This window comes from Poecilia formosa, unplaced genomic scaffold (genome assembly GCF_000485575.1).
Source record: "Poecilia formosa unplaced genomic scaffold, Poecilia_formosa-5.1.2 Scaffold414, whole genome shotgun sequence".
NCBI classification, from domain to species: Eukaryota; Metazoa; Chordata; class Actinopteri; order Cyprinodontiformes; family Poeciliidae; genus Poecilia; species Poecilia formosa.
In genome coordinates this window covers 65,148-79,323 of record NW_006800353.1, presented here as the reverse complement: position 1 = coordinate 79,323, position 14,176 = coordinate 65,148, and the positions used below count along the sequence as shown (strand labels likewise).

Below are 14,176 nucleotides of genomic sequence, written 5' to 3'. Positions count from 1 at the left end.
TGGTACTTAATTTATAACTTTGTAAGTGTAGATTATGTTAAACTATCAAAGTGTCATAATCGTCATGTTTCTTCAAACAATAAGCAAAAGTTCAGTGATGGAAATAAATATTGAGAAGCGGCCTAGCGGTTTAACCACATAACTTTTGACACATCCCTCACTCACTTCCTGTCTCTATTTCCTTTATGCTATGCAGATTCTAGCAAAGACACTAAAGACTGATTTTAAAAACACAATTTTGTCTCATGATAAATAATGTTAACTTTTGACTAGTACCTGGAAAACAATCATTAAAGCACATCATGCGTCAGGCTCAACTTACTGTTAGTATTGCTTACTTAACACAGGTGGTTTTATGCACGGCACAAGCCGTGCAGACCACAGGGTCGGTGACATCGTCACAGATGCACCTTTGCAACCTCTTTTCAAGCAGCGGACTATGAAACCGAGTCATGTGGTTGGGCTTTGTGAGTTTTGAAGGCTTTGGGGTAAAGTGGTTTGAATCTTCCTGAGACTAACAGTGCATCAAGTGAATATATGCTCCTCTGTTTATCCACAGAGGGAAACTGTAAGCCAAATTAGCCCTTTTCCAGCGTTGTTCAACTCTACGTGCACCCATGCTCCACAATCAGCTCTTTATCAGAAGGGTTTTCATGTGATTCTGCCCTGATAAGTCTCACTTAGAACAACTTAAAACGCTGACTGGCCTTTGAACAGAAAGAAAATATGCAAATTGTTTTATACTTTGTGTACATCTTAAATTATTCTGCAACCTTTTCCTGAGTTTTAAGGATGAAAAGGCTATTTCTTTTCAAAAACAAACTTTTAGAAATTGTGCTTTGTAACCTAAGAATGAATGAAACATGTTTAACTTCATACACATCTAGGCTTCATAGGGAGAGTTGAGTTGAAATCTAAAGCTTCTACAAAATGAAAGCAAGCAGCATGAGCAAGACTGTCAACCAAGTTATTTAGCTGCAGATCTGAAAACAAACGCCAGAGAAACGAGAAACATCTTTCCACCGCTAAAAGTTTGACATTTCTCTTAAATATTTAGATGTACATACATAACTTCAAAAATCATTTATTTCTTCACAGCAACTGGATTTTCACAATGTTGGTGACTGTGGTTGCTTCATCTACGACTTGTGGTCGTGGTGCACCAAGGGGACAGAAAATGTCACAAAGTTGACAAGCGTCAACCATGAGGTAAGTGTAAACCGCTCTATTTCTGTGGAAAGGTTATATCTCTTTCAACTAGGAAGTCACACTAAGACAGCAGTGTGAGGGGAGGGGCAGAGTCTGCAAGGTCTGCTGAGAAAATCTCTCTTTGCAAAGATTTCACCAAAGATGTTGTTTGTTGTTGTTGTTTTGTTTTTTCAAGCCCACACAAGATTTCTTCACCCTGGTTGTTAGTTAGTTTTGCTGCCAGACGACAGAGCATTTTGTCTGTTACAAAAAAAAAAGTGTTGGGTGAAAGAAAGATGTGACCATATATTTTATGCCTTTACATGCTGCATGGATTAATTATAGCACACCTGCCGCAGACACCTCAAGTAATTCATCAAAAGCCAGGATAAGAAGCTGTAAAAATAATAATAATAATAGAAAATTAAACCTGTCACATCTTCTGAATGTCAACAATTGAAAGAAAATTATTGATGGAAAAAAAAAGCAAAGAGAAGCTCTATACAAGAAAAAAAAAACCTGCTCTAATCGGATGAGCTTCGGGGTCAAACACACAAAATGCCATAAGTGCTGAACACACCACTTATGGCGTGTATTGTTTTATGAATACATAAAACAATACACTGTATTGTTTTATGTATTCATAAAACAATACAGTGAACAAGACAGTGGCACCATTATGCTTTGGGGATTCTTTTCTTCACCAGGGACAGGAAGGAGGCTGGTTTGACTTGTGTCTGGCGAAACGGTTCAGTCAAAGTCCGGACTAAAATCCAAAGGTTGATGTTCGCAGGCATTCTCCAACAAATCTGAAACGTTCAGCCATAAAGACTTAATTGCAGCAAAACTTTCTGATGTAGCGTTCTGAATACACACTTTTCTGAGTTTCATTTGTAAAACTTTTTGAGCTTAATAATCCCCTTGCTTCATTTTTAACTATATGCTACATTGCATTAAGTCTAACACACGAAATCTCATTGGAATATACAGAAATACGTAGTTCTAAAGTAACATGAAAAAAATCTAAAGTGATTCAATACTTTCCAAAGGCAGTGTGTTCAGACTTGATAGTTTTTTTCAGAAGATACCTATGACATGTATATCACTGCGCTGACGCTGCCTGTTGAATTCCTCACTGATAACCAGCTGAATGCTTCCTCTCCTCCGAGAATGCAGATAAAGACAAGCTTTAAATCCGAATGAACCCTGTATTAAATATGCACATGATCACAAAATGAATGCAAAAACAAAAAAGTGGTAGTTTGAGCTTTTAGAGATTTTAATAAATGCCATTGTGCAGTTTCTTTTAAAGATAATGAATTAAATAAACTGGAAGAGTTGGGTAAGTTGACACTGCATGACCTAATTACTCATTCTGCCAGAGAATCTCTGTCTGCTGATGCCAACAGACAGATTAGTGCAGAGCGTTGCAACCCGGCCGGAGAGCTGACTCAAATGAAAGATACGGTCACCGCCAAGAGGAGGGAGGTGGTGGGGGTGACTAAAAAGACATATTGCTAATGACTGAGATGGCTGGGTCCACAAAACGTCTCGCCAAGTTCATAAATCTAATCTAAAGCTTTAACGTCTGGAGAACTCCGTCTCCGGACCGCGCAGCTTTCAGTGAAATGACCGTCCTCTCTGACCCTCTGCTGCAGCAGACATGCACTGTTGGGATATATATGTGGAAAAGACAAATTCCCAGATTCAAGATGTGAGAAACTGCGAGGGGGAAAAAAAAAAAGCATTCCGATCCTCAAGAGAATTTAGTGTTTTCTAAATTTGGATGAGCTCAACTAACCTCTCACCTTTTCTCTCCATGTTTCAACCAAACAAGCTGCGACAGAAGCAAAAAAAACACCTCGGTAGATCTTTTACAGGTGTAGAAGCACAATCTACAGTCGTATACATTAAATACGTATACGATATTTGTTCGTCAGATTAAAGTCTCTTTTGAAAATCATTTTTGAAAACAGACATTATACATATTGTACTTTTCATTAAGCCCACAGTTCTGTATTAAAACATTTATTCTTGTTCTCTGTGTGGTCTTCCAAGCATCCTTTGGCTGTTTCTTTCACCCCAAAGACAAGCATCCCATTATGTGTAATCTCTGTGATAGAGGCAGTTTGCTGAAATGGATTCGGCTTTCACATTGTCAGGTCACACGTGAGTATTTTTTACCATGTTAAAGCAAATTTTAAAACCATAAACGGTTTACGACTCTGGCTTCTGATGTATGAAAACCTGAGCTGATACTGTATGACCTAAAGCCAGACAGTTTCTACCTCCGTGTGAACCACATGAGTTCATGAGTTCAAGAGCTCACATTGTACTTGAACTGCAGGGCCGTGGCTGATAGGACATGAGACACTGCTGAGATTATGAACCATTCGGATCTAGTTGCCACGTAATAATGCTCCTTTTGGCTTTATTTAGATGTCTAGAACAGGCCATCTCAAATTCTTGCAAGAGTTGTACTGTGGATATGATCTAATCGGTTTCAACTGGTCTATTCTGCATTAGTTTGATTGTATATTCTACAGGTTCAGTCTTTAAATTTCACACGCAAGTTTCACTTAGTAAAGAAATGCTCAAACAATCCAGTTCACACTTCTTTCAACCGTTTGTTAGATTCAACTGAGTGGATCAGGTGTGAAACCCAAGCATTCAGCATCTACCCAAACATAGAAATGAGCCTGCTGAGAACAGCTGCATCAAGCAACCAGCAGCAGTCTTCAAATCAGGAACAAGGGAAGTTAGATGTGTGAACTGAATGCATCGCGTTCACTGTGCATAGAGTTCACCCAGTTCTAACTAGTTAGAGCTTCTGAAGTTAACACATAGAATGAAATGTGAAAAGCAGAAATACTCACATGACAAGCCTAATATTTTCTACATGAAGGTTCATGTTCAGAAGTGACAAAAATCTAGCTTTTTGGCCATAGTGACAAGAAGTCGACTTGAAGGTGTCAACCAGGAAAACCCTACACCAGCCGTGAAGCACGATGGTGGCAGCATCATGCCTGTCTGTAGCAACTTTCAAAGGTTATTTTATCCCAAAAAGGCTGGGGAAGTATGTTTCTATTCAAGCACTGCATGTATGATTTTGACTCTTTTTCAATCAGGAAAAACAAACAACACAATTCCAGAAAAAAAATGCTTCAAATCAATTATTAAAGACTCAAATCCGCAATACGTTCTTGTTGACAATTATAGTCGACGAACTAACAAAAATTAAAAGTAAATTTTTTTCTATTAACACAATAAAGAAGCAAACTTTTCCAACATTAGAAAAAGCATGGCTCGAGAAATAAGAAGCATTCAAGAGAGTGTGAAAAATAATCAGCGCTCCATCCTTCCATCTGAAACATGGCTCAAAAATTAACATAATTCAACAATGGCCTCCAAATTTTACCCTTAGACACCAAAAAAAAAGGAACTGGTTTGTTCATCTACTCAAGAGAAGTTTTTGTTTTAAATAACTTCAAAATATTAGAAAAATAACTCAGTTAATTCACAGAATCCAGGAGTGACGTATAAAATAAAGGTGGCAGGTGTGACTGTTTAATTAACATCAGTATAAATATGAAAATAATGGTTCACTATGTGATCACAAACTGATTCCTTCACAGTCACAGACACACACTTCTATCCATTTATCCCTAACTCAATTCTCTAATGACCATCACAAGCCAGTATCACATGAAAGCAAAGGAATCTGAGAATTAAAGAGACAGTCCTTATTCACTTTGTTGCTCTCTCTTTTCTGTCCTCTCAAAACAGGAACTCTACATTTAGTTTTAAATACTTGAAAATGAGTTTTTATAACTGCTGCAGCTCTAAGGCTGAGCCTGAGAAGGCTCTAAAGATGACCACGTCACGCTACGGTCATAGAGCGATGGAGAATTTTTAAACAATTTTAAAAGTCTGAAGTGACTTGATTGATTGACATTCCTCCAATGATGGCGGCCTGTGCTGTCGTGTAAACTAACATTTACTCTGAGCACTATGCAGTTACTTTGCTCGATGTATCCCGCCTCATGTACAGTGCTTTGCTTTTTACATTTTGGAATATTAAAATCACAAACCTTATTATATTGTTGCCAGCGGTGCATAACGGTGAGATGCAAGAAAAGTTTTGGTTTTCCAAACTTTTTTCCCCAAATAAAAATCTTAAAAGTAAAACAAGGGAACCATTGTGAAGAAAAAGCCTCCCCACAGCATTATTCTGCCACCAACATGTTTCACCATGGTGAGGATGGTGATGTGGGTTATATGCTTTGCATCACGTGAAAAAAACAAAAACAAAAAAAAACATAACTTTGGTCTCATCTGACCATTGCACTGTCTTCCACGTGTACTGAGTGGAAAACTGCTTTATTTTCTTAATAATGCTCTCTTTGTCAGTTTAAGCAGACGCATGTTATCCTGGTAGGTTTTCAGTTGTCATATTTGTCCATCTTCAATGATTGCTTGGCGTTGATGAGGTAGTTTGCTCACCAATGTTCTCTGCCAAACTTGTGGGTTTTCAACAAATTCAACAAATGCTTTATTTACTTTAAAAAGAAGACTTCTGGCTTTTATTTATGTTTTTTTTATAGTAACGTAAATCCAATTGAAAGCGTATTGAAATGTGTGTCTGTATTAAGCTAACATGGCAAGTGTGAAAGAAATTCAAAGTGAGGCTGAGCTGCTGTCAAAACGACCTCACTTGGACAATATACGGACAGTCTTGAAGCAACACAGGCATTTATCAACTGGAGCGCGTGCAATGAGAACACTACAGGAGACAAAGCTGCACGCGCAAAGATGCACGGTTCGCCACGTGCCGTCTTTTCCACCTGTCACGTTATTTCATGCGCTAATCAGCCAAAACGCCCCGCCGCTCTCTTCCAGTCTTTACTCACCAACAACTGCCGCTGCTGTCAAAGTGGAAAACTGACTGAGCCGCAGCATCCTGGCGCGCCACGCGGGTCCTGTTTAGCCTCCTTTTCTTTCACCAAAGATCCACCCAAGAAGCGACAATTGTTAACCCACTAACAGGAGTCCATGGGGTTTTTCAGAGCCTGCTCAGGCTGACAGAAGATGCTGCCTCTTAATGTACACGTCCGCTCGGCTCAGCGAGAAATACGCGTCCGCTCGGCTCAGCTGGAAATAGGAAAGGGAGGGCGGGGACTTCAGAGTTGTAAGTTCTCTCACCCACCGGGGGGGAAGAAAAATACATCAACTGCACAGTTAAATCTTAAGACAAAAACCACGGTTTATCTACAAGTGAGAGCAGGTCGAACTGAATGTAATAGAAGTTTGAAAGCAACTTGGGCGTCCTTGGGGTACACACGCAACGCAGCTATTGCGTTATGAGTGGTTAATGTTGCCTCACAATGTGGCTAAGTCAATTGTTTCAATTGAAAGGGGGAAAACATGCATTTATGATTGGCGAGTCACAGGGGAAAAATGTAAATCTTATGAGGAAACACAGAAAGAACAGCATTGCTTCAATGTGTTTTCTGATAAAAATTAGTAAAATTACTTTCTGGCGTGCCTTTCAACCATCCAGGTAAGTTTTCCCCACAGGGAGCCAGGCTCACTCACCAAATCTGTGTTGCTGTTGAGAGTTGAGGTCACCCAATTGTAATATATCAGAAACAGTTCTGAAAACTCAGCATGTCAACTTGTGGCTGTTGAAAGATGTTTGGTATCACTCATTTGAAGCATAATTCACTTTACCCCGTAGACTGTACAATGTAAACAGAGGAAGCTTGTCGTGATTACCTGTTTTACTATTGTCTACACTAATCAAGGCTCAAAGAAAAATGGAGCTCTTTTTTTTTCTCTACGCGCAGCATTGCTCTGACATTTTACTGAAAAGAAAATCTTGCATTGGATTCCAGCGCCGCCTGGTTTATCTCAAGCGAGTTTGATTCTACGCAGCTGCAGCAAACCTGTGATAATATATTTTTCAGTCGCCTATTTGGAGCTTTATCTGAATGATTTAAGTTCAGAGCCTCATAGAACAACCTCAAAGTATTTTATTGGTGTCTTAAGAAAACAGATGAACACAGTGTGAAGTTAAGAGGACCGTGGTGACATTAAATCAGCTGCAGCTCAGGTGGGAGCTCTCAGCAGAACAACTTGCAGCCATGCACTTCATTTAATATTCTGTGCCATAAGTATTTGTCTTTTTTTTTTAAAAAAAATAAATAAAAACTTTGCTTTCATTAAAATCTAAACAACAATAAACATTACATAAGGATATTTAACAGTATTCTAGTAGATTATAGGAATATGTGTCTATTTCTTGTTTTGAATAAAAACAAAGCATATTTTGAACAATTTTTGTTCAAAATTTTGTGACAAACACCACAACATTGAAATGTCCTCACTCGTGGCTATCGTACAGAGAGAATCTCAAAATAGCCCATGCATGGCTTTCAAGCACACAGCGTTCACACCTTCACTCTTGCCTCTCCTTTATAAATATCAACAGAGTCACAAATCTCCATGTCTGCGTCTAAATATTATGATCTGATTAAACACAAAGAACATGCAACATGGAAAGCAAAAAAAAAAAATAATAATAATTCCTCGTCTATGCAATGTAGTCTTTATTTCTAGAAAAGCAAAGACAGAGGGATATGTAACAAATGGCGCATCAGGTGTACATATCAAGCACAGCATGTGCTCATTTTTAGCGTAAACAAAGAAGCAACATCTGCTCGAGACGGGACCTCAGGAACTCCCAGCAAATGAGACAGTTTACAGGAGTCTTTCCTGTCTTCAGTCCCCACAGACATCCCTGAGTGAGATGCAGGAAGACTCTGATTAGCTTCATTGCACAAAATAGCCCCTCCCCACGCATCCACCCACCCTTTTCCTCATCCTCTTACACGACTCGGCTTACTGGTTTGATTTACCCTTCTGGTAACAAAGCGTAGAAAGCGTCTTAATCGCAATCGATATTTTCATTTTGAATACCTACGCAGTATCCTCCTGCCCTTGCTGCCCTGCCTTTCACTTTTGACGTGCTGCGTGCCTCTATTAGCAGTGGGAGTCTATGCTAATGTGTTTTTCATCTCCCTATCTCTTTAACTTCCTCTATGCCCTCTTCGTGGACAGGAAGAGGGCATTAAGACTAACAGATACAGGGCTCTAAAGTTTCGTCTTTCAATTTTGGCTCTGAATACTTTAAATAGAAAAGATTTGAAGATGATTATAAAGTGCCATCATTCCTCATACAGCCTCTTTTCTCGCTTCCATTTTGCTGCACAAAAAAAAAAACAACAAAAAAAAACTGCGCTTCTCAGATGAAGTTAATCGCTTCAAGTGAAGAAAATTGGCCTGGTTTACCCACGACATTAAATCACTGATGCTAAACAAACTTCTTTTGCAGTGACAATACTTCTGTTTCAGTAGAAGCCCATATACAGAGATGATCTGAGGAATCTGTAATGTATACAGGAGGACGGTGTTGCGGCGTTAGTGACAGCTCACAGTAAATATATACTCTGTTTGGTATTCACTGTTATTGGGTCTGATGCGGAACGGATAGCTCGGAAAATTAAAGCATGTTTAGCTGCTTATCTTCACACATTTTTCCCCTTTAAAGGAGAATCTTAGTAGTTGATGTCAAACAAAGTTGTGGAATAACAGATTTCCTTCTAAAAGCATTCAAGTTCCTTTAAGTTTTTTCACAATTTGTCATAGAATAACCAAGAATTGAAATATATTTTTAGGGGTTTAAGCAATCGACCAACATAAATATGTGCAAAAAAAAAAAAAATGCTACGTCATTTTCCAGTTTAAAAATATAAAAATATATGCTAGTCATAAATATTGCACTGTTTCTCTGTTTCTCTAATATGATACCCAGTACCTTAAAATGTTATCTAATTATAAATCCTAATGCTTTCTAAGGTTTATTAGAGAACAACAAGCATCACAAAGACAAAGAAAGACCCAAACCCAGGTGAGATTGTGGGAAGATTTGAAGCAGAGTTATTTACTTAAATATAATAGTCCAAGTAGTTTTTAATTTATTGTTTGAAAACAGAAAGAGTGCTGCACAACTGCAAACCCACCAACACCTTATTGTTTTCCTGAGAGGCAGATGCAAAGTAACTTTGACTCCTTCATGGAAATGAGTTTAAGTGACACGGCAAACATGAAGAAGAAGACGCTCTGACGATGTGCTATCAGTTGTTGCATACATTTAAATGAGAGTTTTTTTCACTTATACTCGCTGTGACTATATGAGAGATTTCTGCAGATTTTCTGCCAGCTGAGGAATTAACCACATACAGCAAACAAAGATGCTGGGAAGCAGTTTAAAAACCCAACAGCTGCTAGTTTTTGGAGAAAAAACTTTCACTATATAAGGATACGTTGGTTTTGTGCGGCTGCAGAGAATGACTGCACAAGTGGCTTTTACTTCTATATGGTTAATCTTCAACAATTACTAATGCCACTTCAAGAGAGCTGCAAGACGAGTTTCTCATGCTGCAGCAATGTAGAGTTCCCTTTGCTGAAAGCACAACAGGCTCCTTATAGGAGTGACTTTGCAGTAGGATGAACTCCAGAGAAAGAAGCAAGTCGTGTGGCGGCTCAGAGTGACAGAAAGCAGATCCATCCGTTCTGATTACTCTTTGACGAGAACAGCTTTTGACTTTGTTCGAAGCTCTGACACTAACCAGATGGAGATGAGCAAATGGAAGTTAAGTTGTGCCTAAATGTTTGTTCCTCTTTTGTGTTCAATTTATGTTCTCTTTTATGTCTTTTTTTTTTTTACATCATTTATGAACTTTCTTAGATGGGAAATAATCCCTCAATCATTTTTGAAACACGGCTCCATGCAGAAGAGTTTATTTCCTTCTTTCATTTTTGCACAATGTAACATTCCAACCACAAATGCGAAAGAGTTTTTAATAAGACTTTATGTGATTCATTAAACACAGCCATGCATGTGTAGAAGGAAAAGGATACATGGTTGACTAAATGTTTTACAAAACAAATCCAGAGAAGCAATTAGTTCAACAAGCTGCAAGCGTTTAGAATTCAAATTCAATTAAGAAATACTTCTCAGTTGTGTTTAGGTCTGGACCGGCCATTCCAACAAGAACGTGTTGGAATGAATATGTTGTCGTTATTAGAGAGGCTCTCTGATAATGAGGAGCTCGATTACCAGACGTGACAGGTGAGCGATTGGGAACGGGTTGCGGCTGCGAGACGAGGCTCAACAGGCCAGCTGAGGGAAGGAGACTGATGAACATGGGATAACCCGAGGGGAACATAAACAATAGTCAAATGGAGAAACTCTAATATAAGGAAAACCACAATGAACAAAATGCAAGAGCAAACTAAGAGAGTGAATAAAAAACGGATGAACTGAAAAGGCAAGACAGAAGCCGATATGAACAAACAATAAATATACAAACAGATGAAAACTAAAACTCAAATACTCAGCATGTTTTTGATACATGGTTTGTGGTATTTTTTTAAATTCTTGGTAAAATTTTAAAGGTAATTCTTAAAGCTTTGGTTCAGCAACATATTTCTTCAATAATAACTTACAGAGCACACAGTTGATCTCTACCACTCCTCCAGAGTAGTATTCCATACTTTTTCTCTTTTTCATATAATAAAATTTTAACTAGCTGCATATATACTGAGATTAAATTACGCCTGGAATCTTTTTACTGTCTGGACAATTCCTGAAGGCATTCGGTCATGTGTAATTTAATTTAGGGGTCAGACTGAAGGGAGGGAGGCTTCATAAATATTTAGCTTTGATATTTTTATTTGTACAAATACAGATAAACCTTTTATGCAGTTGTTAGCACTATTTGCTGCAGCAAGAAGGACCTAAATCCGAGTCCCAGCCAGAAATGTTCATGTTCTCGTCTTGCTCGCGTCGTCTTTGCGTCCAATTGAAGCTCTGACACCCAAACAGGATCATATAAGTATCTTCAAAGTGACCCAGGTTTCACCCTGTGGGTGAAGGAAAACAATAGTCTGACATACGAGGGCATCAATTAGAGATCCAGTCCATCTCCTCTCCCTGCATGTTAGACAGGACTTGAAGCTTTACTTCACACGGGGCCAGCACGAGGTCAGGAACCTCTGACTCCGTCAACAACAGGGAGGTTTCAGTTACACCCCAAAAACTGGTCCTCTGTCTCTGTCACAGACACAGTGGGGTCGTTCCCAGCCGCTACAGTGACGCTTATTTCATCACCTTCAAACAAATAGTCATAGAGCACGAAAATATCATGTAGGTTTGGAAACATGCAACATATAAGAACAGCAATAATATTAATAATAATAATAGGCATACAGTAATATTATCATCTGAATCTAAAGTGAATAAAACTAAAATACAGTTGTGATGGGCAAGTATACTAGTATTTGTTAAAACAATCTCATAAACCTGCATGTCTTTTGATCACTGCACCTTTTTATTTTATTTTATTTTTACAAAGTCGCATCATCAGTCTTTGAGCCAACAAAAATTTATTGTGTAGTATTATTGAACAGCATGATGGGAAACAATGGCTTAGTCATCCTCGCTGCAAACAATTATCTACTAAAACATTCATGCAGTAAAAGCCCACTCCAAGTTTATGGCTTGTTGTGTTTGGCTGGTCTGTTCAGTTCAGGTCAGTTCGTTCATGTAGCCGCAATTCATAATACAAGACAAACGGGTCAGATTCATTTCATCTTATAAAGAATCTCCTTCACTTATAATTAAATTCACATCAGTCCATCATTATGTAATCATACATTCAGATTCAGTTCTAAATATGGCACATTAGAGTGAAATGTAGCAGATCCTATTGTAACTTAAAAAGTTATCTATTAACCCCTTAATAGATAACTTAAACCCCTAAAATATATATTCCAACAAGATTTAGTTTGTACCAAGCACGTGGCGACACTGGAGAGGAACCACTTCCCTTGAACAAGAGGAAACCTACATGAGAGGCAGGATCCATGTGACCTGCAGTCTTCTAGGAATGGACTGAGGTTAAAAGGACAGGAAGCAGACAGAAAAAATGCCAGAGGAATGGACACTGGATCACTCCCTATGGGAGAAGAAAAACAAAGAGCACACAAAGTTAATTGCAGCAGGTAGCTTGGGCAGTGATTCCACCCAGGAGACAAACATGGCCAAAGATATGGGAAATGGGCCAAGGAGTGTTTTATATCTAAGAGAAAAACAAAATCAATTAAAAATAATAATGTCAGCAATGGCTTCAACAAAAAAGAGCTTGCCACAAAATTAATGGACCTTGTAGGAAAGAATAATAAAGAGAGAACACAAAGCAATGTTTCCACAAATTACCTCAAGCCGCACTAAGACAGTAAAAACAACTAATTTGCCTGCAAACTCTTTTTTCCATCAGTTTTATTACATAATCAATCCCAAAAATAATCACATTCCATGCAAATTTCGTAACTGTTTAATTTTACCAATAAGTTTTTTTTCTGTCCATAAGTTACATTCTTAACACTTTTCCCTGAGTCCAGACTCGGCAAAGAATCTGTGGAGGGAGTTAAAGATTAGGGTGATGGCAAGGAGGCCATCCGATCTCAAAGACTTGGAGCCCTTCATCGAAACTAAAGAGAAACATGCTTGGCAGTTATAAGAAGGGTTTAACTGCTGTAATGTCAATGAGTGTTTTCCCATTGATTATTGAGAAGGGTATGCTAAAAAGAATGTGAATGAAAATAGATAATATTTTTACTATTATTTCAATGTACCCCTTTTACATTGTTTTATCTGTAGCCAACGTCCCTGAGTGAGACATGAGATAGCCCCAATTGTGCTAAAAGTCATTTGCCCACAAACTATTGTTATTTTGATGGGTTTAGTCTTCAAACTAGGGCTGAAGGGTACAGTTCTAAGTAAAAATTAAAAAAACGACAACAAATGCACTTCACTAAAGATTGCATATATTTGCCTCTTTCAACAAAAAGTAACTTTTTTCTTTTTGCAGATTGTCAACAAACGCAATGATTATACACTGAAACGACTTCTTCTTCTGTCTCAGATCATCCCTTGTAGCCAAAACCAAAAATGAGAAGTGAGAAAATATTGGAGGATGAAGCAATAAAGGTTGCTTGCACACACTCATTTCCTCTGAATTTTGTTAACGCTTGCAAACTCTGTACATATATGACCTCTTCTGATTTAGTAGACAATGACTGTCTTTTTATTCCAAGTTAACTCATGCTGCATTTTTCAAGGAAAATGTCATGCTTGAATTGTCCGTTTTGGTTCACAAAGGCTTACATCGTGTAGACTTGGACACTATAAGTCTTACATGGATATGGAGCTATCTCTTATCAGATGTCATTGTTGTGGAATTAGAATGAAAAATTAAAACCCATGAAGTTTCTGTGTTTTTCTGTGTGACTGTGTAACAAAAACAGGAATCGGGTTTCTATCATAGTTTGTCCCCAGACCCTGTTGTCACTCTGTAGGAAATTTGGTGGGGCTTCACTGGATTGTTTTCAGATTGCGGCTTACCATAACAGAACTGCTGTGCCTCTCCGCAAGCAGTTCAACAAGGACAATGCAGCAGCATGCATTGTGAGGATCTTTGGTTGAGCAATAACCTGATTGTGAGGATCTTATGTTGATTTTTGTCTTCTGCTCGTGTATGTACTCGGTTATTTGCCTTTCACTTCATGTCATGTTATGGTTCTATTTCTATTTCCTTTATTTAAAAACCCTATGGAGATCCAGATCTCATTTTTTTCAAGAAGGACCTGGGCAGAAATCTGCAACATGCACCAGAAAAGTATAGACCAAAACATGCCACACAATTCAGTTTAATGCTACATCAATCCACAACAAATGTCACATTAAGCTTCAAGGCTACTTTTTGTGAAGACATGTCAGCATGCACGTGCGCACTGGCTTTTACCATGACATTCTTGGCGTGTCTCACGGCCTTTATGCCTAAAGGATATCGCATTCTGCTCA

General features: G+C 38.4%; 1 protein-coding gene across 2 annotated transcripts in view; it reads right to left on the bottom strand.

Annotated features, from left to right (window-relative positions):
• itga1 (integrin, alpha 1) overlaps window positions 1–6,341 on the bottom strand; it is a 67,974-nt gene extending 61,633 nt beyond the window's left edge. The window contains exon 1 of one of the 2 annotated variants that reach the window (XM_016663330.1): window positions 6,099–6,341. In XM_016663330.1, the coding sequence (XP_016518816.1) occupies window positions 6,099–6,147 (49 nt within the window). In that variant the 5' untranslated portion in view covers window positions 6,148–6,341. The remainder of the gene's footprint in view (window positions 1–6,098) is intronic. The other variant, XM_007576685.2, reaches the window with a different exon arrangement.
• Window positions 6,342–14,176: the final 7,835 nt, after the last annotated feature.